Source organism: Oncorhynchus nerka, linkage group LG4, assembly GCF_034236695.1.
Source record: "Oncorhynchus nerka isolate Pitt River linkage group LG4, Oner_Uvic_2.0, whole genome shotgun sequence".
Classification (NCBI taxonomy): Eukaryota; Metazoa; Chordata; class Actinopteri; order Salmoniformes; family Salmonidae; genus Oncorhynchus; species Oncorhynchus nerka.
The window spans coordinates 40292613-40314874 of NC_088399.1; the positions used below are offsets into that span (position 1 = coordinate 40292613).

Sequence of the window (22262 nt, forward strand, 5' to 3'; positions counted from 1 at the left end):
AGGCGTTTCACTAGATGTTGGAACATTATTGCGGGGACTTGCTTCCATTCAGCCACAAGAGAATTAGTGAGCACGGGGGCATTGTCATGCTGAAACAGGAGTGTCTTCCCCAAACTGTTGCCACAAAGTTGGAGGCACATAATTGTTTAGAATGTCATTGTATGCTGCAGTATTAATATTTCCCTTCACTGGAAATAAGGGGCCTATCCTGAACCATGAAAAACAGCCCCAGACCATATTCCTCCTCCACCAAACTATACAGTTGGCACTATGCATTCGGGCAGGTAGCGTTCTCCTGGCTTCCGCCAAACCCAGATTTGTCCGTCGGACTGCCAGATGGTAAAGCGTGATTCATCACTCCAGAGAACGCTTATCCACTGCTCCAGAATCCAATGGTTGAGAGCTTTACACCACTCCAGCTTACGCTTGGCATGGTGATCTTAGGCTTGTGTGTGGCTGCTTTTGGCCATGTAGTGTATCTTAACACCTCTTCTTCAATTTTCACCTAAAATGACAGACCCAACTCTAACTGCCTGTAACTCAGGACCTGAAGCAAGGATATGCATATTCTTGATACCATTTGAAAGGAAACACTTTGAAGTTTGTGGAAATGTGAAATTAATGTAGGAGAATATAACACATTAGATCTGGTAAAATGTTTGTTTTTTTTTTGCACCCTTGTTGAAATGCAAGAGAGGCCATAATGTATTATTCCAGCCCAGGCGCAATTTAGATTTTGGCCACTAGATAGCAGCAGTGCATGTGCATTGTTTTAGACTGATCCAATGCACAGCTGTTCAAAATGTTGTATCAAGACTGCCCAAATGTGCCTAATTGGTTTATTAATACATTTATGTCCTGGGATTATTTTGTTGTTGTTACTTACAACCTTATGCTAATCACGTTAGCTCAACCGTGCCGTGGGGGCACCGATCCCGTCAAGGTTAATGTTCAGATGGTGCTGGAGATTAAGTTTAAAACATTTGGAAACTGAATTCTATTTAATGTAGACATTAGCATTTTAGGAAGGAGTACATGTCATATATTTACAATCTAAGGAACATATCTTTGAGGGTACCATGAGCTCTGTATTGTAGGTTTCTGATGACAGCCATAGCTATGCGTAACCTGGCAGTGGGCCTCCCTCCACCATGAAGGAACCAGAGACAAATCAGGACGAGGTTGGCCACGATGAGCTCTAGGAGTATTGTGTGTGTGAGAAAATGTATTAGTAAATTAATGAATGTGTTTGAATGACAGCGAGAAGATGCTAGACTGTCAAGTTTGTGTTACAAAAAAAAAAACATTCCAAGGTTGTTTAATTTTTAATATTGTCAAATTATCGATTTTTCATAAATTAAATCCAAATAGACCTTCACAAAAGGTCTCTTTGCTATGCCTAACTTTTAATGAGGTCATTTGATTGAGGGTAATAATTTTGTTTACTTGATAGGTACCTACACAGCTAGCGAGAATAAAATGTTATTAACAAGAAATTCATTAAAAGGCTTAAAAGCAAAACAAATAAAGTTGTCTAGTAGTGGTGTAGCTGAACTTCATATGCTAGCTTTACTATGAAACCTATGGTATCAATGTTTGACTTGTCACCATTTGCATTCCAAAATGCAGCTGGTACTTTTCTAATAACATGATACAATATTCGCATTCTCAGTGTTTTGAACTTGAACGCTCATGTAAGTTTCAGATTTTGGGTAAACCTTAAACGGGGGAAATGTAAAAAGTTTCATGAATATGTAGTCCACACAAATGCCAGGAAGTTTCACTTATTAGTTGAGAAAAAAAGAGAAACCGGTATTGAAGTGTCATGCTTTATTGCGGTCTGTCTTAATCATGATATTTTACAGATTACTGTGCTCTGCCTAAAGTGCTACAGTACAACACCACAGTGTCATTAATGGTAGGGTGTCATGGCACAAGATACATACTGTACAGGACATACATATGCTATATACACAAGATTTTTTTTAAATAATAATAATTAAAAATCATTGGATTTGTTAACACCGGGCATGCTTTTCTCAGTTGAAGTGGACAATTCTATACATGACTTAAATGAAAGGTAAACTTGGGTTAGTTTAACAAATGAAAAATGATTCACTAAGTGTGCTAGTGTCCACCTGGTCTCAATTCAGAGAACACATTGGATAGAAATAAAGGATGGCAGAGAATTCTAGTCAATAGAATGCCCAGACCATCCTCATATTTTAGAGTATCTATAGTATTAACCATCCATAATTGTCTAACGAATGACAAGTGCAAAGTAAATGTTAGACCAACTAAACTCTTCAAAAAAGTATCCACTGTGAATTACGCACAGTGGAACATTACAGCACCGCTAAGAGTTTAGCTCTGGAGTGCTTCAGTCGCTAAGTTGGATCAAAACTCTGGCATTTTAAATGGCCCTTTGTTGTAGGTTTACAGCAGCAGTCCCACGTTTAGAACGAGTAACAATGAACCACATTGTTCTTCTTTACAATAGAGACACACTAAGATAAGGCAGACAAACAAAATGCATCTTATTACACAGACAAGTTCAGCTTCCCTTTTTAACCACGCATTTGATCGGCTGCCCTTCATTAATTCATAGCTAATATAGAGTTAAACCGTTTGACCTATTAAAAGGTTATTTCATCAACATATCACAGTGTAAAACCGCGAGGTCTCACCTTCATTTGAAGGGAAATACCATTAGTAGATGCATACAGCCTGCTGGTCCATAAGGCTGAGTCTATATGCATATGCCTTAGCTCCATTTTCATTAACGGGGTAGTGTACCTAAAACTTTGAGTGTTAGTATAGTATTCATTTTATATATCTGTGTCCATGAGTTTCCTGTGGATGGACCAATGGTTCAAGATAAAATAGCCTAGTTAATAGAAAAAAAAGCATATTTAATATTAAACACCAATGTTGTTCACTAAATTGATGGTTAACATTTAGGATAATCTTTGACAGCGTTGTCCTAATTTTTTATTTTAAATGTGATAAGGCCACACAGAAGGCCAGAGATTAGACACCTGTGATAATCTGATGTACCCAAATGGGCCACTAGATGTCTTGTAGTAGATTAAATAAAATCCTTGAAAATTACCAAATTCTGGTAGTTTACTGGTAACTTTTAAAATGTTCAGTAATATACCCTCCCTTTGCAACCATGTTATAGTAGTGTTCATCTTTGAGTAACAATACTTCCGAAAAGGCATCTATCATCAACATATCCATTAATGCTGGGAAACAAACTACAAAATGACTATGAATAGATAAATGGTATATATCCACACACACAACTTTTAGAATAATGTTCACAAAATTGAGACGCTTACAAGTTGTACATTTCTGAGCCATCCCTTTGTCGTCAAGAGTTCGTAGTAAGTCCTCCAAACTGGCGTACACTAACTCTACCTTGGTTGAAGGTCTGGGTAAAATATTCCATGTATCACTCCTTCTATGACAACATTTGAAAATGTATCTATGAAGAGAAAAAAAAAGTCAAACTGATTTGTTCTATACAATATTGTGTTTCCCCTTCAAATGATTAGCTGTTGTATTTACATAATTAAATATTACATAAAGAGATCTCACTTTAATATTGCAACGATATTGATTGTCTATTCATGGGCAGTGTGAAGATGTGTAAAGATATGTTACCGTGGGTGGATGGGAGCAGGTAGGGGTCTCGCTGGTAGATCATGGTTGGCTGATGGGTCAGTTTACTACAGAGAGACCAGGGAGGAGAAGGAGAAGTTAAGGGGGTTAAGGATCACAAGCCTGATAAAGCCAGACCTCTGACAACATTATGCTGAATAGTTAGCTATTTTGACATTATACTTTGGAATTAACCTACATCACAAACTACTATAAACTAAATAAACTATACAAAAGGTAAAATCCACTAATTCACACTGTTAAATAACACTAATATGTGAGAAGAATATTATTTGAGAACAAATGTTTCATTTTGGCGTTTATAACAAGGTTGGTAGAAGCATAAGAAAAATCGCTGTGGAAATCCGTTGCAGCTCAAGTCGATTACAAAATCCACAATGCAACGCTCTGACTAACGGCTAGAAAACGTAGTGACACACAATAATACCAAAGACAATATCAGCATGTAATGGAGCTAGTTAGCTGTAAAAATCGCCTAAACTGCACTACCAATTTAGGAGTATACAATCTCACCATGTTCAACCTGCATTCCCATCTCCTTTCTATAATATCTCTGGCAACTGCACCATACAATGCAACCTGGACCAAAGAAGCAGACAAATAGGAAAAATGTGCTAGACCCTCGATTAAATTACAAATATCTCGAGGTAGGAATATCACTAAAATATGGTCAATGGCTCACTTGAGAGAAGACATCTTCCCGAGTTATGAAATCAGCTAGTATTGAAATCGGACAACGTATGATAGGTTTTCGCAATCTAAAAGTGGTATTCCTATTAACTTCCAGTGTAGTGAGAGCAACCATTACGGTGCTACGTAATACCGGACGGATTGCTGCCTGTTTGAACGGCAATAACACAGATACACATGAAAACATTAAATGAAACAGGGAATTGATAGGAACAAATACAATATAACATTCAAAATGGATGAACCTTTCAAAATCACTTAACAAACCTTGACTCTTCAGATTCCATTTCAAATGACCTTTAATGAAAGAAAAACATACAAGATTCAGAATCAGTTTGGGGATTTTTACATAAAGGCAGGAACTCTATTCTTGCGGAGAGGAGAGATGTTCTATATAGGGCACACTGTATAAAAACTCACCCACAGCTTTCTGTTTTTGGCAGCGAGGGAAAGTGGCGGATGTTGAGGAAATCCAGGAATATCTTTGGGAGAACTTCATTCTCCATAATTATAGTCTGTTAAATAACGGACACAAGAAACAAAAGCAAATGGAAGTTGGGGAACAAAATGTAATTGTACCATTTTAATGAGCTGTATTGATACAAGATATGGGTTCGAGGAAATGGTCCGTGTAAACCTGTAGGTGTTCTGCATTACCTGTAGGTAGAGTTCCAGACCATGTCTTCTCTGCTCCAGAACTTTGGGAACCCAGTTACGTACATGCTTAGAGGGGATCTCAGGCAGCTTTATGCTCTTCTTCAGCTGAAAGAAGCAAATTTCAAATTGAGCATAGTCACAGGGCATGGATTAGGGTAGAGGAAAAATTAAAAGCCTAGCTCAAGCCTAATTCCAGCCATTATGATTTTCATATCCTTCACCCATAGACTAAGGCTATTCCACTAATTATCACCCCACTAACCTAGTCCAGCCGTATAACATTATTGACAATGATGGCTCAATATATGTTCTGAAAGTATTGTGGGCTCAGTTCTTGCATCAGGAATATACACTATATATACACAAATGTATGTGGACACCCCTTCAAATTAATGGATTTGGCAATTTTAGCCACACCCGTTGCTGATGGGTGTATTAAATCGAGCACACCACCATGCAATCTCCATAGACAAACATTGGCAGTAGAATGGCCTTATTGAAGAGTTTAGTGACTCATTGGATGCCACCTTTCCAACAAGTCAGTTTGTCAAATTTCTGCCCTGCTAGAGCTGCCTCTGTCAACTCTAATTCAAATCAAAGTTCATTCATCACATGCGCCGAATACAACAAGTGTAGACTTTACCATGAAATGCTTACTTACAAGCCCTTAACCAACTGCGCAGTTCAAGAAGAAAATATTTACCAAGTAGACAAAAATAAAAAGTAATAATAAAAAGTAACACAATAAGATTAACGAGGCTATATACAGGGGGCACCGGTACCGAACCAGTGGTAGAGGATAGTTGAGGTAATCTGTACATGCAGGTGGGAGCGAAGTGACTATGCATAGGTAACAACAAACAGCAAGTAGCAGCAGTGTACAAAAGGGGGGGGGTCAATGTAAATTGTCCGGTGGCAATTTTATAAATTGTTCAGCAATCTTATGGCTTGGGGGTAGATGCTGTTGAGGAACATTTTGGTCCTAGACTTGGCGCTCCGGTACAGCTGGCTGTGCGGTAGCAGATAAAACAGTCTCTAACTTGTGTGACTGGAGTCTCTGACAATTTAATGGGTTTTCCTCTGACACCGCCTTTTATATAGGTTCTGGATGGCAGGAAGCTTGGCCCCAGTGATGTACTGGGCCGTTTGCACTACCCTCTGTAGCGCCTTATGCTCCAGATGCCGAGCAGTTGCTACACCAGGCGGTGATGCAACCGGTCAGGATGCTCTCGATGGTGCAGCTGTAGAACCTTTTCAGTCTCCTGAGGGGGAAAAGGTTTTGTCGTGCCCTCTTCACAACTGTCTTGGTGTGTTTGGACCATGATAGTTTGTTGGTGATGTTGACACCAAGGAACTTAAAACTCAACCCGCTCCAGTACAGCTCCGTTGATGTTAATGGGGGCCTGTTCGGCCCTCCTTTTCCTGTAGTCCACGATCAGCTCCTTTGTCTTGCTCACATTGAGGGAGAGGTTGTTGTCCTGGCACCACACTGCAGGTTTTCTGACCTCCCTATAGGCCATCTCATCGTTGTCAGTGATCAGGCGTAGCTACCACTATTGTGTCGTCAGCAAACTTAATGGTGTTGGAGTCGTGTTTGGCCACGCAGTTGTGGGTAAACAGGGAATACAAGAGGGGACTAAGTACACACCCCTGAGTGGCCCCAGTGTTAAGGATCAGTGTGGCAGACGTGTTGTTGCCTACTCTTACCCCCTGGGGGCGGCCCGTCAGGAAGTCCAGGATCCAGTTGCAGAGGGAGGTGTTTAGTCCCAGAGTCCTTAGCTTAGTGATGAGCTTCGTGGGCACTATGGTGTTGAACGCTGAGCTGTAGTCAATGAACAGCATTCTCACATAGGTGTTCCTTTTGTCCAGGTGAGAAAGGGCAGTGTGGAGTGCGATTGAGATTGCGTCATCTGTGGATCTGTTGGGGCGGTATGCAAATTGGAGTGGGTCTAGGGTGTCCGGGCCATGACCAGCCTTTCAAATTACTTCATGGCTACCGACGTGAGTGCCACAGGGCGGTAATCATTTAGGCAGGTTACCTTCGCTTCCTTGGGCACAGGGACTGCTTGAAACATGTAGGCATTATAGACTCGGTCAGGCAGAGGTTGAAAATGTCAGTGAAGACACTTGACAGATGGGCCACGCATGCTTTGAGCACACGTCCTGGTAATCCGTCTGGCCCAGCGGTTTTGTGAATATTGACCTGCTTAAAAGTTTTGTTCACATCGGCTACCGAGAGCGTTATCACAGTCATCCAGAACAGCTGTTGCTTTCGTGCATGCTTCAGTGTTGCTTGCCTCGAAGAGAGCATGAGAGACATTTCTCTCGTCTGGTTGGCTTGCGTCACGATTTCCCTTTGTAGTTCGTAATAATTTTCAAGCCCTGCCACATCCGACTCAATCTTAATTCTGTATTGATGCTTTGCTTGTTTGATGGTTGGTGTGAGGGCATAGCAGAATTTCTTATAAGCGGCTGGATTATTCTCCCGCTCCTTGAAAATGGCAGCTCTAGCCTTTAACTTGATGCGGATGTTGCCTATAATCCATGGCTTCTGTTTGGGATATGTACATACAGTCACTGTGGGGACGTCGTCGTTGATGCTCTCATTGCCATTGGATGAATCCCGGAACATATTCCAGTCTGTGCTAGCAAAACAGTCCTGTAGTGTAGCATCTGAGTCATCTGACCACTTCCGTATTTAGCGAGTCACTGGTACGTCCTGCTTTAGTTTTAGCTTGTAAGCAGGATCAGGAGGATAGAATTATGGTCATATTTGCCAAATGGAGGGTAGGGGAGAGCCTTGTATGCATCTCTGTGTGTTGAGTAAAGGTGATAGATTTCTTTCTCCCCTGGTTGCACATGTGACATGCTGGTAAAGATTTGGTAAAACTACATTAAAGTCCCTGGCCACTAGGAGCGCCGCTTCTGGGTGAGGATTTTCTTCTTTGCTTATGGCCTTATAGAGTTGGTTGAGAGCGGTCTTAGTGCCAGCTTTGTTTTGTGGTGCTAAATAGACGGCTACAAATAATACAGATGAGAACTCCTTGGTAGATCATGTGGTCTACAGCTTATCATAAGGTACTCTACCTCAGGCGAGCAGTACCTCAAGACTTGTTTAATATTAGACACCAGCTGTTATTGACAAAAAAAAGACACACCCCCACCCCTCGTCTTACCAGAGGTAGCGTCTCTGTTCTGCCGGTGCATGGAAAATCCTGCTAGCTCTATTGTCCGTATCTTCATTCAGCCACAGTTTAAATGTCCTGTTGGTAGGATAATCTTAATTGTAGGTCATCAATTTTATTTTCCAATGATTGCACGTTAGCGAGAAGAATGGAATTTAGTGGGAGTTCTCAGGATGCCCGATCTGCGTCCTCTTTTCTGGCGTCTTTTCTTCATGCAAAAGGCGTGGTTCCAGTGAAAGCAGGATATCCTTCTCGTCAGACTCGATAAAGGAAAAAGTTTATTCCAGTCCGCGGTGAGTAATCGCTTTTCTGATGTCCAGCAGTTCTTTTCAGTCATAAGAGACGGTAGCAGCAACCTTGTGTACACAAAACACACAAAAATATTACAAATAGCACAATTGGTTGGAAGAATGTAAAACGTCAGCCATGTTCTTCGGCGCCATCTTAGAATGGCGTGTTATTGTGGAAAAGCGTTCTCTGGAATGATAAATCATGCTTCACCATCTGGGTTTGGCGGATGCTAGGAGAATGGCACCTGCCCCAATGCATAGTGCCAACTGTAAAGTTTGGTGGATGAGGATTAATGATCTGGGGCTGTTTTTCATGGTTTGGGCTAGGCCCTTAGTTCCAGTGAAGGGAAATCTTAACGCTACAGCATACAATGACATTCTAGACGATTCTGTGCTTCCAACATTGTGGCGACAGTTTGGGGAAGGCCCTTTCCCGTTTCAGCATGACAATGCCCCTGTGCACAAAGTGAGGTACATACAGAAATGGTTTGTCAAGATCAGTGTGGAAGAACTTGACTTGCCTGCACAGAGCCCTGACCTCAACCCCATCGAACACCTTTGGGATGAATTGGAACACCGACTGCGCCCAACATCAGTGCCCAACCTCACTAATGCTTGTGGCTGAATGGAAGCAAGTCCCCACAGCAATGTTCCAACATCTAGTGGAGAGCCTTCCCAGAAGAGTGGAGGCTGTTATAGCAGCAAACGGGAGACCAACTCCCTATTAATCCCCCATGATTTTGTAATGAGATGTTCAACAAGCTGGTGTCCACATACTTTTGGTCATGTAGTGTAAATCAGTCAGTGGTACACACTCACTATTTTATGCAGATTATGGAATTCACTGTAGCGTTTCTCCACTGTATGCTGTCTACCATTCATTAGTACCTCAATTTTAAAGACCTGGTGATGAAAAGAAAGTGATCATGGTTAGGAAATGTGAACGTATAGAGATATGCCTTGAATCAATTCACAATCGACAGTCATGGCCATTTAAAACAACATTTTTCAACAAAATACATTAAAGTACACCAAACTGCTCTTTAGTAACTTTGCTATCAAGGAAAAACCGGGAGGTCAGGGAACGTGTTTAAGCAGTTGATTGATGTTTCACATCCTGTCAGTGTTATCGTCAAAAACGTTTTTGCTGTCTGTAAAATTGGTGAAATGGAATGGATCGCGCCAACCGGGTCTTCTCTACTCTCACTCGGTCTAGTCACGTTAAATAAACGTTAGTTGACAGCATTGGTTGACAGTTTGCCTTGAGAGTCGCTAACAATACTCAAAGTTAATAAATATGCTATTGGTTTGTTTTCAACCATTTGTTGTAAATTTGCAATGTTAGCTATGATTGTTGTTTTTCGGAGGCTTACTGGTGCATACATTCAATATCTTACCGTGTAACCTTTCTCCATCGGATTGTCCTCTGAACGGAACGATGGAATGGAAATCCTGACGTTATGCATTTTGGCAAAACAAACCCGAACCTAAATGCATAAAATCCCGAGTTATATATTAATTTGCAGACACATAGATGGGCTTTGGTAGCTAGCTACGGCTAGTGTTGGAATGGATTCTTCTTCTTGTTTCTGTAGAGTATGGAAGAGGCAAAAAAGTCACACTGCTCCCATCTACTGGGGTGGAAAGTTATTACAACGCGAGACGACCAATATGTTTCTAAAATCAATCAACTGCGGGAAAACCTGCTTGAAAATCAATATTTTTGAAAAACAAAATCACAATGAATGTCAATGATTTATTCAAGTAGATTTCCTGGAATACATCAAAACGTTGCAGTTATCTTCTTTCATTGCATAAATATCAAACAGGATAAAAGAGACCGCTAGCAGACTAACCATAAGCACAAGCATTTCACAACACAACTAATGTTTTAGAGCACGGGCGCAGTATGTACTTGCTTATATCTAATCATTTTCAAACCCTTAGGGTCATAAAAATATTCAAAAGTAACCTTGAATTTAAGTTGTAAACATACAGTTGAAGTCAGACTTTTACATACACTTAGGTTGAAGTCATTAAAACTCATTTTTCAACCACTCCACACATTTCTTGTTAACAAACTACAGTTTTGGCAAGTCGGTTAGGACATCTACTTTGTGCATGACAAGTATTTTTTCCAACAATTGTTTACAGACAGATTATTTCACTGTATCACAATTCCAGTGGATCAGAAGTTTACATACACTAAGTTGACTGTGCATTTAAACAGCTTGGAAAATTCAGAAAATATCATGGCTTTAGAAGCTTCTGATTGGCTAATTGACATAATTTCAGTAAATTGGAGTTGTACCTGTGGACGTATTTCATGGCCTACCTTCAAAATCAGTGCCTCTTTGCTTGACATCATGGGAAAATCAAAAGAAATCAGCCAAGACCTCAGAAAAAAAATGTGTAGACCTCCACAAGTCTGGTTCATCCTTGGGAGCAATTTCCAAACACCTGAAGGTACCACGTTCTTCTGTACAAACAATAGTACGCAAGTATAAACACCGTGGGACCACGCAGCCGTCACACCGCTCAGGGAGGAGATGCGTTCTGTCTCCTAGAGATGAACGTACTTTGGTGCAAAAAGTGAAAATCAATCCAAGAACAACAGCAAAGAACTGTGAAGATGCTTGAGGAAACAGGTACAAAAGTATCTATATCCACAGTAAAACAAGTCCTATATCGACATAACCTGAAAGGCCGCTCAGCAAGGAAGAAGCCACTGCTCCAAAACCGCCATAAAAAAGTCAGACTACGGTTTGCAACAGCACATGGGGACAAAGATCATACTTTTTGGAGAAATGTCCTCTGGTTTGATCAAACAAAAATAGAACTGTTTGGCCATAATGACCATCGCTATGTTTTGAGGAAAAAGGGGGAGGCTTGCAAGCCGAAGAACACCATCCCAACCATAAGCAGCATCATGTGGGGGTGCTTTGCTGAGGGAGGGACTGGAGCACGTCACAAAATAGATGGCATCATGAGGCAGGACAATTATGTGGATATATTGAAGCAGCATCTCAAGACATCAATCAGGAAGTTGAAGCTTGGTTGCAAATGGGTCTTCCAAATGGATAATGACCCCAAGCATACTTCCAAAGTTGTGGCAAAGTCAAGGTATTTGAGTGGCCATCACGAAGCCCTGACCTCAATCATAAAGAAGATTTAGGATACAAACCTGACTCAGTTACACCAGCTCTGTCAGGAGGAATGGGCCAAAATTCACCCAACTTATTGTGAGAAGCTTGTGGAAGGCTACCCGAAGTGTTTGACCCAAGTTAAACAATTTAAAGGCAATGCTACCAAATACTAATTGAGTGTATGTAAACTTCTGACCCACTGGGAATGTGATGAAAGAAATAAAAGCTGAAATAAATCATTCTCTCTACTATTATTCTGACATTTCACATTTTTAAAATAAATTAGTGATCCTAACTGACCTAAGACAGTGAATGTTTACGAGGATTAAATGTCAGGAATCGTGAAAAACTGAGTTTAAATGTATTTGGCTAAGATGTATGTAAACTTCCGACTTCAACTGTACAAGCTACTAATCACAAGCAAATGTATATAATAATATTAACAATAACAGGGTGAAAGTGATGAGATGTTTGATGATATGTTTGACATAAAATGATGAGGGAAATGGCATGGTTGAAATCTGCATCTTACTATGCACATTCTGTGCTCTTAAACCAAGCTGAAGAAAAATTGCATACAATGTGGTGCTGAATATTTTGTAATTGATATGTAAAAACAAGCAATTTCTCACTTGTGAGCTTTGAACGTCTGAAATTCCATTTATTTGATTTACACCATTTAAAACATGTCTAAACTATTGTAATGTAGTATAATGAAACCTATAAATGCAATTATTACTTTATTGCACTTATAGAATGGCTTGAGAAAAACATGTTTAATGAACCTGAAAAACAAAGGCCAACTTAACAAGAGTATGACCATTCTTACACATTTTCAGTTAGCCATGCGTGTCCACATTTTGTTCAAGATGTTTTCTTGGCTGGCATGGAGTTTTTACAGAAATGCTTCAGTGGTTTGGAGAATGACTTCCCCCTCTTAATATCTGAGAAGAAAATAAGAAAGCATTTCGTCACACACAGCATAATATATCTTGTAATGTGAGTTATGAGAAATCACGTGTTGAAGCATCATGGGCCCGTTTCCCAGACCTATGCCTAGTCCTGACTCCTGCACTAAAAAACATGCACAATAGTTTGTAGAATGAGAGAGTTTTAAGACTCACTGTGAGATGTGACATCCTGAAACATAGGCATAGTTGCCAGTATAGCGAACTTCACAGCGCACAATGTTGTTGCTGTAGTCAGACTCTGGAACCTGATAGCTGGGGTTCACACTGATCTAAAACACAAAAGAAAGGGGTGAGAGTACAAATGTTCCATATTTCATAAAGACAATGAAAATGTGGTCTAAAACAGTTGCAACAGAGTCGTAACAGGGGACGGATAAACATTGATTCCGAACACAGTCAAGGAATTTCAAAATCAGCCTTTTTGCTTCTCAGAGCTGGTGTTTGAATACCTTGGGACACGTTGTTCAGCACCAAAGTGCCAATAATGTCATCTGTTTTTGTGACAAACCTTCAGGACGTAGTTCCCAGGTTTCACATCTGTAATATCGATCCACTGGCAGTCGATGTCTGCGTTATAGGTATCATAACATCCTGGACTCAGGCCCTATGATTAGAAAACAGTAAGCAGCCCTCTCATGCCATTACAGACAGAGTATTCATCTGTAAGTAAGCATATCTGCTGGATATCATAGCCTGGTTCTGAACAGCCATATAATCTATAGAAAAATAGTAAAAGTTGGATGTCCCTTTGATTCGATTGGTCAACATGACATAAAGCAACACGTGCTGTGTCGGTAACCTGGGTGTGTGAGGTGCAGGCAAAGCGTCTGTAGTAGCCGTAGTCACAGGAGCTGTCCTCCAGGCAGAAGCTGGCCTTGTGTCCCTCAGCCACACTCCTCCCACCGGAATCCAGCAGGTCATAGTGGCTGAACTCATCCATGCTGTGGTAATGCCTGGAGAGAAGCAGGACAATGGCGTTTGATCAGTGTTTAAATAACTGCTTCAATCACTCTGTCATCACTTTGGCTGGCATTCAATCAAACATGTAGGTAAAAAACTGAGAAAATAATGTTGTTCCAATGCAGAGCAATACATCAAATCAAAGTTTGTCACGTGCGCCGAATACAACAGATGTAGACCTTACAGTGAAATGCTTACTTACAGGCTCTAACCAATAGTGCAAAAAAGGTATTAGGTGAACAATAGGTAAGTAAAGAAATAAAAACAGTGAAAAGTAACAGTAGCGAGGCTATAAAAGTAGTGAGGCTACATACAGACACCGGTTAGTCAGGCTAATTGAGGTAGTATATACATGTAGATATGGTTAAAGTGACTATGCATATATGATGAACAGAGAGTAGAAGTAGCGTAAAAGAGGGGTTGGGAGAAGTCCAGGAAGCCATTTGATTACCTGTTCAGGAGTCTTATGGCTTGGGGGTAAAAACTGTTGAGAAGCCTTTTTGTCCTAGACTTGGCACAGTACCGCTTGACATGCAGTAGTAGAAAGAACAGTCTATGACTGGGGTGGCTAGGGTTTTTGACCATTTTTAGGGCCTTCCTCTGACACCGCCTGGTGTAGAGGTCCTGGATGTCAGGCAGCTTAGCCCCAGTGATGTACTGGGCCGTACGCACAACACTCTGTAGTGCCTTGCCGTCGGAGGCCAAGTAATTGCCGTACCAGGCAGTGATGCAACCAGTCAGGATGATACTCTTGATGTTGCAGCTGTAGAAACTTTTGAGGATCTCAGGACCTATGCCAAATCTTTTTAGTTTCCAGAGGGGGAATAGGCTTTGACATGCCCTCTTCATGACGGTCTTGGTGTGTTTGGACCATTCTAGTTTGTGATGTGGACACCAAGAAACTTGAAGCTCTCAACCTGCTCCACTACAGCCCCGTCGACAAGAATGGGGGCGTGCTCGGTCTTCCTTTTCCTGTAGTCCACAATCATCTCCTTAGTCTTGGTTACGTTGAGGGATAGGTTGTTATTCTGGCACCACCCGGCCAGGTCTCTGACCTCCTCCCTATAGGCTGTCTCCTTGTCGGTGATCAGGCCTACCACTGTTGTGTCATCTGCAAACCTAATGATGGTGTTGGAGTGGCACTTGGCCATGCAGTTGTGGGTGAACAGGGAGTACAGGAGGGGACTGAGCACGCATCCCTGGGGGGCTCCAGTGTTGAGGATCAGTGTGGCAGATGTGTTGCTACCTACCCTCACCACCTGGGGGCGGCCCGTCAGGAAGTTCAGGATCCAGTTGCATTGGAAGGTGTTTAGTCCCAGGATCCTTAGCTTAGTGATGAGCTTTGAGGCTACTATGGTGTTGAACGCTGAGCTGTAGTCAATGAATAGCATTCTCACATAAGTGTTCCTTTTGTCCAGGTGGGAAAGGGCAGTGTGGAGTGCAATAGAGATCGCATCATCTGTGGATCTGTTTGGGCGGTATGCAAATTGGAGTGGGTCTAGAGTTTCTGGGATAATGGTGTTGATGTGAGCCATTGCCAGCCTTTCAAAGCACTTCATGACTACGGACGTGAGTGCTACAGGTCTGTAGTCATTTAGGCAGGTTTCCTTTGTGCTCTTGGGCACAGGGACTATGGTGGTCTGCTTGAAACATGTTGGTATTACATACTCAATTAGGGACATGTTGAAAATGTCTGTGAAGACACCTGCCAGTTGGTCAGCACATGCCCGGAGCACACTCCTGGTAATCCGTCTGGCCCCGCAGCCTTGTGAATGTTTACCTGCTTAAAGGTCTTACTCACGACGGCTACGGAGAGCGTGATCACACAGTCGTCTGCAACAGCTGATCCACTCATGCATGTCTCAGTGTTGCTTGCCTCGAAGCGAGCATAGAAGTGATTTAGCTCATCTGGTAGGCTCGTGTCACTGGGCAGCTCGCGGCTGTGCTTCCCTTTGTAGTCTGTAATAGTTTTCAAGCCCTTCCACATAAGATGTGCGTCGGAGCCGGTGTAGCATGATTCAATCTTAGCCCTGTATTGACGCGTTGCCTGTTTGATGGTTCGTCGCAGGGCTCAGTGCGAATGTTGCCTGTAATATATGGCTTCTGGTTGGGGTATGTACGTACAGTCACTGTGGAGACGACGTCCTCGATGCACTTATTGATAAAGCCAGTGACCGATGAGGTGTACTCCTCAATGCCATCGGAAGAATCCCGGAACATGTTCCAGTCTGATAGCAAAACAGTCCTGTAGTTTAGCATCTGCTTCATCTGACCACTTTTTTATAGACAGAGTCACTGGTGTCCTGCTTTAATTTTTGCTTGTAAGCAGGAATAAGGAGGATAGAGTTGTGGTCGGATTTACCAAATAAAGGGCGAGCTTTGTACGCGTCTCTGTGTGTGGAGTACAGGTGATCTATATTTTTTTCCCCTCTGGTTGCACATTTAACATGTTGATCGAAATTTGGTAGAACTGATTTAAGTCTCCCTGCATTAAAGTCTCTGGCCACTAGGAGCGCCGCCTCTGGGTGAGTGGTTTCCTGTTTGCTTATACAGCTGACTGAGTGTGGTCTTAGTGCATTTTATACGGTTTCAGGTACAGGTACAGTCAATGAGGCTGAGACAAACAAATCAGTTGTACAAAAACAAGCTGCAGGATGTAGGTCGATTATGTACCCCATACTTGATGTTGGTACAGTATGTGACTTACTTCAGAGTATAGCTATGAGCTGAGGTAATGTGAAATGCAGACTTCTGTGGAATCAAGATACTTTTGAATGTATTCATTAAGACAAGGTTAGAGACTTTTCCCTCTGAAGGTTCTGGCTACACATCCAGCATCACATTCCTCATATGCAGCAGAAGTTATGGGTTGGAGTCAACTATTTTGAAGTGGAAATTGGAGTCAAAAACATTGACAGAATTTTGCATTGCTATATATTGCCAGACAAATCTGTCTGATGAGACCAGTATGTTGCTGATCAAAATATGGACATTAATCCACTCTGTGAGAGAAGAAATAAGAGAGTGAAAGAAAAACAGTGTTTGTGTAAATGGCAGACAGAGATGGAGACAGAGAAACACACATTTCCAGAGCAAGGTGGAAAGGCATATAGACAAATAGACATTGAGACTCACTGATGACAACTGTGCCATTCCCAGGAGTAGCGGGGTCTGCTTGGCAGGAAGTCAGCCGTCCCCTGGTTCTTCACACGTTGTGGGAACCTCAGCAGCATCCGGGTGTCATAGTCTCTGGCGCTGTAAGCCGAACTGCCCCCCCAAAACAACAATACACTTGAATACAGAACTGAATACACTTTGGACACAGAATGGGATCGAGTGCATTTATAAGCCATATACACTACCTCCTTTTTAGGAAAGCGTATGATCTTACATTTCTGGGAAAGGTTTGGAAGAGGGAGGAGTGGTTCCTTTCAAAAAGGATATGGCTGTTTGGGTTAGTTTTGATAATGAGTTTACAGTCTGGGCTAGTGATGATTTTTCCATGTAAACTGCAGAGCGTTTAAATGATTTGTTGAATTCTACCACTCCACCCAATTGGTGGCAGGATTCTATTTATCCACAAAATGCATCCCACTGGGCACACCATGTAATTTCAACATGGACATTTGGGTAATATTTCATTGATGTTGATCAATGAGATTTCAACCTTTTATTCACCCACTCAAAAATACAAACAGAAGTTTGCCGAGTTCCCAATGTTTTATCACAATGCTTTCAACCATCTATAAGCACAACCAAATTCCAATAGAAAAACAATGTTTGATTTTTGGTTTAGTTGTCACTTAAAATGTGCTATCACTGCACTTTCAACCATTTAAAGGCACAACAAAGTAAAATGGTAATACGGTAATACAATGTCAGTTATTACAACAACTTAAAGGGACAGTTCACCCAAATTACAAAATGACACATTGGTTTCCTAACCCTGTAAGCAGTCCAAGGACAATGTATTACAGCAATTCATGCTTTGGTTTAGTGTCCTTGGCACTGTTATATCGGTCCCATGACTTGAATGGGATTTGTGCAACAAATGTTAAAATGTTAGCATGTGGAAACAGTGCCAGGGAAACTAAACCAAAGCATGAATTACTTTCATCATGATTGCTGTCATAGACTTACCTTTTCTAAGTCAAGATCAGTTTCTGAGTCAAAATGCAAGCTGAGATATAACGCTAAGATTTTTTATTTTACATAACTTAAAAAACGTAATCCTATGACACATTAACCTATTAAAAACAGTAAAACAGTTCTGTAGCAATGAGGTTTGTGCATTACGCTATAGGCCCAATACATTATCACTGCATATTGGCTTTGCTTGAAATGCCCTGCCAATGCGTTGTAGTTCGCACAATTTTTAAAAATTACATATCAAATTTGAGGTAGGCTATATGATCACATTGGTAATAGATCAGTTGTTGTATTACTTGTGAGCGGACATTTTAATATTTACTGGGCTGATGATGCCTGCATCTGATGGTCAGTCTCAGTGGAGGGAGAGAGTAGGAGACTGGAGTCCGCCCCCCCTTTCCTTTGCGGACACTGACCAAAAAAAGTGTGTCTTCCAGCTGATAGCGAAACTCGAGTCCCACCACATTATTCCTGCCTCATACACAAATTCATGGTGTTACTCCTATGAACAGCGAAAGTTAAATATTAATCTAATAATAACGCAAGCCTATCTATACACTTTCCTACTCATTACAGCTGCAGTGTTGGTTGTAGTGCGAGTGGAAGTAGGAAGAGCACGCATTTTGATAGCCTATAAAAGTGTTGGATAAAAAGTGTTGACAGTGCTGAGTAAGAACTTAAACTCACTCAAAACAGCAGCTATTTGCTGTGTTCGTTGAGTCTCTCTCTAGTCATGGTTTTAAAAGATTTGTAATCTAAGTGACAATTTTGCTGTAGCTTTCTTTTAAGCCTGCTACTTTACTGCAGACATGGTAATCTGAGCCATCTGATTGGCCAGCGGTAGGCCTATAGTGCACTTGATTTGTTCTCTGGGCCTGCTGAGAAGGTAGAGTTTGTACCTTCAGACACATGAAATGGTTCAACATTGGATCACTTCACCTATCCGGAGCGCAGGGAAGCTGAATTGGGTGCATCTACCGCCAAGAGCTCGAGACAAATACAAAAAAAAACAGGAACCTAAGGTGTTATCTTTGTTGTTTTTTTACAGAAATATTTGGCAATCGATTAGGAATGCCTTGGATCGCGATCGACTGGTTGGTGACCACTGGCTTACAGGGTAAGGGAACCAATATGCAATTTTGTAATTTGGGTGAACTATCCCTAATAGCACAACCAAATGACCTGTATAGCAGTTGTGATTACATTAAAAGTACATGGTGCAAGGGATCAATGCTGTTCAAGATTATTACAGCAATTGTGAAGGTCAGACCTACGACCTTTGCATGATATCTCGAACATGCACACCTATGATTACATAAGACATTTATAGTTACAGTAGGCTAACCTCAATGTGGTCATGGATGTATTACTCATTTTAAGGTAGAATAAATACTGTTATATTAGTTTGTAAGAGTCTCACTTTAAGGCTATTTCCTGTATTACAAAAATATTATTGAATTGTGTCTTGTTGACAACACTACCAAATACCAACATTTAAAGGATATCTAATGCTTGGATAGTTTAATCTGAGCCACTGGCTTAATCCTATTCTTTATCTTTTATTTTTGGTTTACTTGGAGACTTGAATCCAACATGTAATTTGTTAACTTGTATTGCAGAAATGATATTGTGTTGTTGTCAACAAATTCCAGTATGTCTACAAATTAATCATTTATATGTTGAAGTCACGTCTCCATCTCAACCAAGAATCACAGTTAAAGAAAATGAATAAAATCAAATCATACTTTATTTAAAGTACATTTAAAGCTTGATTTCATTTGAGTTAGTCCTATTCACCATTTTTGGTTGCGATGAAATTATTCATTTGTAAACAAACTGGAATTGAAGGCAGAATAGATTAGTGGCAGATATGGAACTATCCAAGCAGACGATACATCTCCTTCAAATGTTGATATTTAGTTGCATTGACAACCAAACACAATTCAATATCCAGTTTGTCTCCATCTCAACCAAAAATGTAAGTTAAAGAATAGGATTAAATCTAATCAAACTTTAAATGCACTTTAAATTAAGTTTGATTTAGTACTATTCTTTAACTTTGATATTTGGTTGAGATGGAGACATGAAACCAACATATTAATGATTAACTTGAAGATTAGATTTGAAATCAACAAATGCTTAAAACCCTTGGCCTATATACACTGAACAAAAATAAAAACACAACATGTAAAGTGTTGGTCCCATGTTTCATGAGTTAAAATAAAAAAATCCCAGATATTTTCCATATGCACAAAAAGCTTATTCAGCTCAATTATTTTGCACAAATGTGTTGACATCTCTGGTAGTGAGCATTACTCCTTTGCCAAAATAATCAATTTACCTGACAGGTGTGGCATATCAAGAAGCTGATTAAACAGCATGATCATAACACAGGGGCACCTTGTGCTGGGGACAATAAAAGATCACTCTAAAATGTGCAGTTTTGTCAGAAAACACAATGCCACAGATTTCTCAAGTTGAGGGAGCATACAATTGGCATGCTGACTTCAGGAATGTCCACCAGAGCTGTTGCCAGATAATTAAATGTTAATGTCTCTACCATAAACTGCCTCCAACGTCGTTTTAGAGAATTTGGCAGTAGTCCAACCGGCCTCACAACCGCAGACCACACAAGCCCAGTACAGCCCATTTATACTTAAGTAAACTGACACTTAAATATATTTTTAGCAATTACATTTACTTTTGATACTTAAAACGAATATTTTTACACTTTTACTTGAGTCATTTTCTATTAAGGTATCTTCACTTTTACTCAAGTATGACAATAGGGTAATTCTTCCAACTTTGAAATTACATTCAATTAGATTCAACCAGTTAGCGCCCAGTGGGATGTGTATGCTGCTCTAGGGTAAACCAAAACCGCAAACACTCAAGTGTTACGATTCACACATTCTGACTCACAAGTTGTTGGACAATAACCTTCTTTAAATCCCAGAGTTTGTTCCAATAATACCTTGACAAGCAATTCTCTTCGTTTGCACATCTGAGGTTGTACATTGGAACTCTCTGGACATATACGGAGGCTTGAATGTAGTATGCGTCTGGTACAAGATCAGGCAGACCTAGAGGGGATGCATTTGTTTTAATCACAAATTATTGTTATATCAAGAAAAAACTGACACAGACCGTATATTTTTAATCTTTTTACAGCTACACGTGGGCTACTGGACAAAATATTCCGGCACTGCAGCAAATGCATTCCAAATTCCAACCCTTCAAACACGCTGTCCAATCGTCCAGTCTTACCGTTCTGATGGTACCTTGTGCCATATCCAGGTCTCTCTCTGCGCCTGGGACTCTCGTACACGTCATAGTAATTGTAGTAAGGATTATCTGAATCTGAATCGGAGGTCTTGTATGGGTTGTAAGGATCATCCCCTGCCATCACGTCTTCTCTTCTCGGCGAAGGGGACGGTTTGTCCTGTGTCCCATTCGTCGTGCCATTTGCCTTCGTTTCTGCATGGCCACTTGGATGGACATCCTGATGCTGGTGCCCCTGTCCCCTCGGGGGCTTTGGAACTTGAGGTGGTAGCCAGCGCGGGCGCGCTCCTGCACGGGACACTGTGTGGGTAGACGAGAGAGACGGTCTTGAGGAGTCAGAAGGCTTGTTAGCTTCCCCATCTCTAATGATGGTGACAGGTCTCTCCTGCTCTTTATTGGCGCCTTTTTGCTTTGGTGGTCGATATTCCGAGCCGTGACTCAGAAGGCTAAAAACGTTACCATTGTGCGCCCATTGTATTGTCTGCCGTATACCTGGCACTTGGTTATTTACTTGTCGTCTCGTCTCTGGTGGATGCCGCTGAGATTGGACAGTTTGCAGTATCCAAATTAATAAACATACGTGCCCACACGCATAAAAAATGCCAAATTTACACGCGCCCATAATACAATTAGTTCAACTAAATAGATGACTAATAATTACAAATATTTTAATTTCTGTGGTCTAGCATTTGTACTTTGAAACTAAAGTACATTAAAGTAAGTCTAATTTACACCAAATTCAATCCTGAAAAACTTGCACCAGTATTGCTATGTTCGCCACGCAACCTCACATCGTTCTGTTCGGAGTTTTGCAGATGCGCTAAGAGTAGGGAGGAGTTGAACATTTGAAGTTTCTAATTCGGTTTTTAGACAAGCCCGGTGCTCATGTAATAAATAGACAGAAAGGCTACTTGACACCGGCCCTCCAAATGGATCTGCTCCAGAGTTGGATAACAGAAAACCATGTGTTATGCTTTTTCTTGCACTGTCTGAAGTTATATAACTGTCTGACATAAGGCCTTGTGTAATGTAATTAGAAAGAGGTGAGGATGTGTAGCCTAAATACTAACCATGGAGTAAAATGACAAATATTCAGCATTTATAAATTAAATATGAATGTTTAATTTTCTTTTAGATACATTTATCTAGGATACATAGTGGCTCAATGAATCGACATTTCAACTGGTCCCTCAGTAAATACCTATGTCACCCTGATATATTACAAATACTTATATGTTGAGACCT

The 22262-nt window shown here is 40.9% G+C and overlaps 3 protein-coding genes across 11 annotated transcripts in view; 1 reads left to right on the forward strand and 2 right to left on the reverse strand.

The window, feature by feature from the left end:
* The window catches only part of LOC115124271 (prosaposin-like), an 85152-nt gene that overhangs the window by 12015 nt on the left and 50875 nt on the right, over nt 1-22262 (forward strand). For all 4 annotated transcript variants that reach the window (XM_065017519.1, XM_065017517.1, XM_029653703.2 and 1 more), the window contains one exon: nt 18784-18852. The gene's annotated coding sequence lies outside the window, so the exon portion shown is untranslated. The remainder of the gene's footprint in view (nt 1-18783; nt 18853-22262) is intronic.
* On the reverse strand, nt 1816-10095 carry LOC115124305 (sorting nexin-24-like). Of its 6 annotated transcripts, none has more exons than XM_029653714.2 (7): nt 9907-10095; nt 9329-9412; nt 5035-5139; nt 4798-4892; nt 4645-4674; nt 3670-3734; nt 1816-3490 (listed from the first exon to the last, which is right to left on the reverse strand). In XM_029653714.2, the coding sequence occupies exons 1-7, from the start codon at nt 9973-9975 to the stop codon at nt 3420-3422; spliced, it is 519 nt and encodes a 172-aa protein (XP_029509574.1). In that variant the 5' UTR covers nt 9976-10095; the 3' UTR covers nt 1816-3419. The 6 variants fall into 6 exon arrangements, 4 of the variants coding, with proteins under 4 accessions (XP_029509574.1, XP_029509592.1, XP_029509584.1 ...); XR_003862758.2 differs by having other exon boundaries at nt 3457-3490; nt 3670-4266; nt 4802-4892; XR_003862759.2 differs by having other exon boundaries at nt 3457-3490; nt 3670-4266.
* On the reverse strand, nt 10246-21902 carry LOC115124253 (protein-lysine 6-oxidase-like). Its single transcript, XM_029653655.2, has 7 exons — nt 21003-21902; nt 20710-20818; nt 16722-16853; nt 13426-13579; nt 13135-13230; nt 12780-12895; nt 10246-12599 (listed from the first exon to the last, which is right to left on the reverse strand). Exons 1-7 carry the CDS (start codon nt 21637-21639, stop codon nt 12593-12595), a joined length of 1251 nt encoding a protein of 416 aa, XP_029509515.1. The 5' UTR covers nt 21640-21902; the 3' UTR covers nt 10246-12592.

Excerpts from the sequence above, each read along its gene's own strand:
- LOC115124253 (XM_029653655.2), bottom strand. The coding sequence starts at position 21,639 with ATGGGCGCGTGTAAATTTGGCATTTTTTATGCGTGTGGGCACGTATGT. Across the intron at positions 13,580-16,721 it reads GAATGGCACAGTTGTCATCA|GCATTACCACAGCATGGATG; the intron begins GTGAGTCTCAAT and ends GCTTCTCTCCAG. Across the intron at positions 13,231-13,425 it reads CCTGCACCTCACACACCCAG|GGCCTGAGTCCAGGATGTTA; the intron begins GTTACCGACACA and ends TTCTAATCATAG.
- LOC115124305 (XM_029653714.2), bottom strand. The coding sequence starts at position 9,975 with ATGCATAACGTCAGGATTTCCATTCCATCGTTCCGTTCAGAGGACAAT. Across the intron at positions 5,140-9,328 it reads TCCATAATCTGCATAAAATA|CTGAAGAAGAGCATAAAGCT; the intron begins GTGAGTGTGTAC and ends TGCTTCTTTCAG. Across the intron at positions 3,491-3,669 it reads CCTGCTCCCATCCACCCACG|ATACATTTTCAAATGTTGTC; the intron begins GTAACATATCTT and ends TTCTCTTCATAG.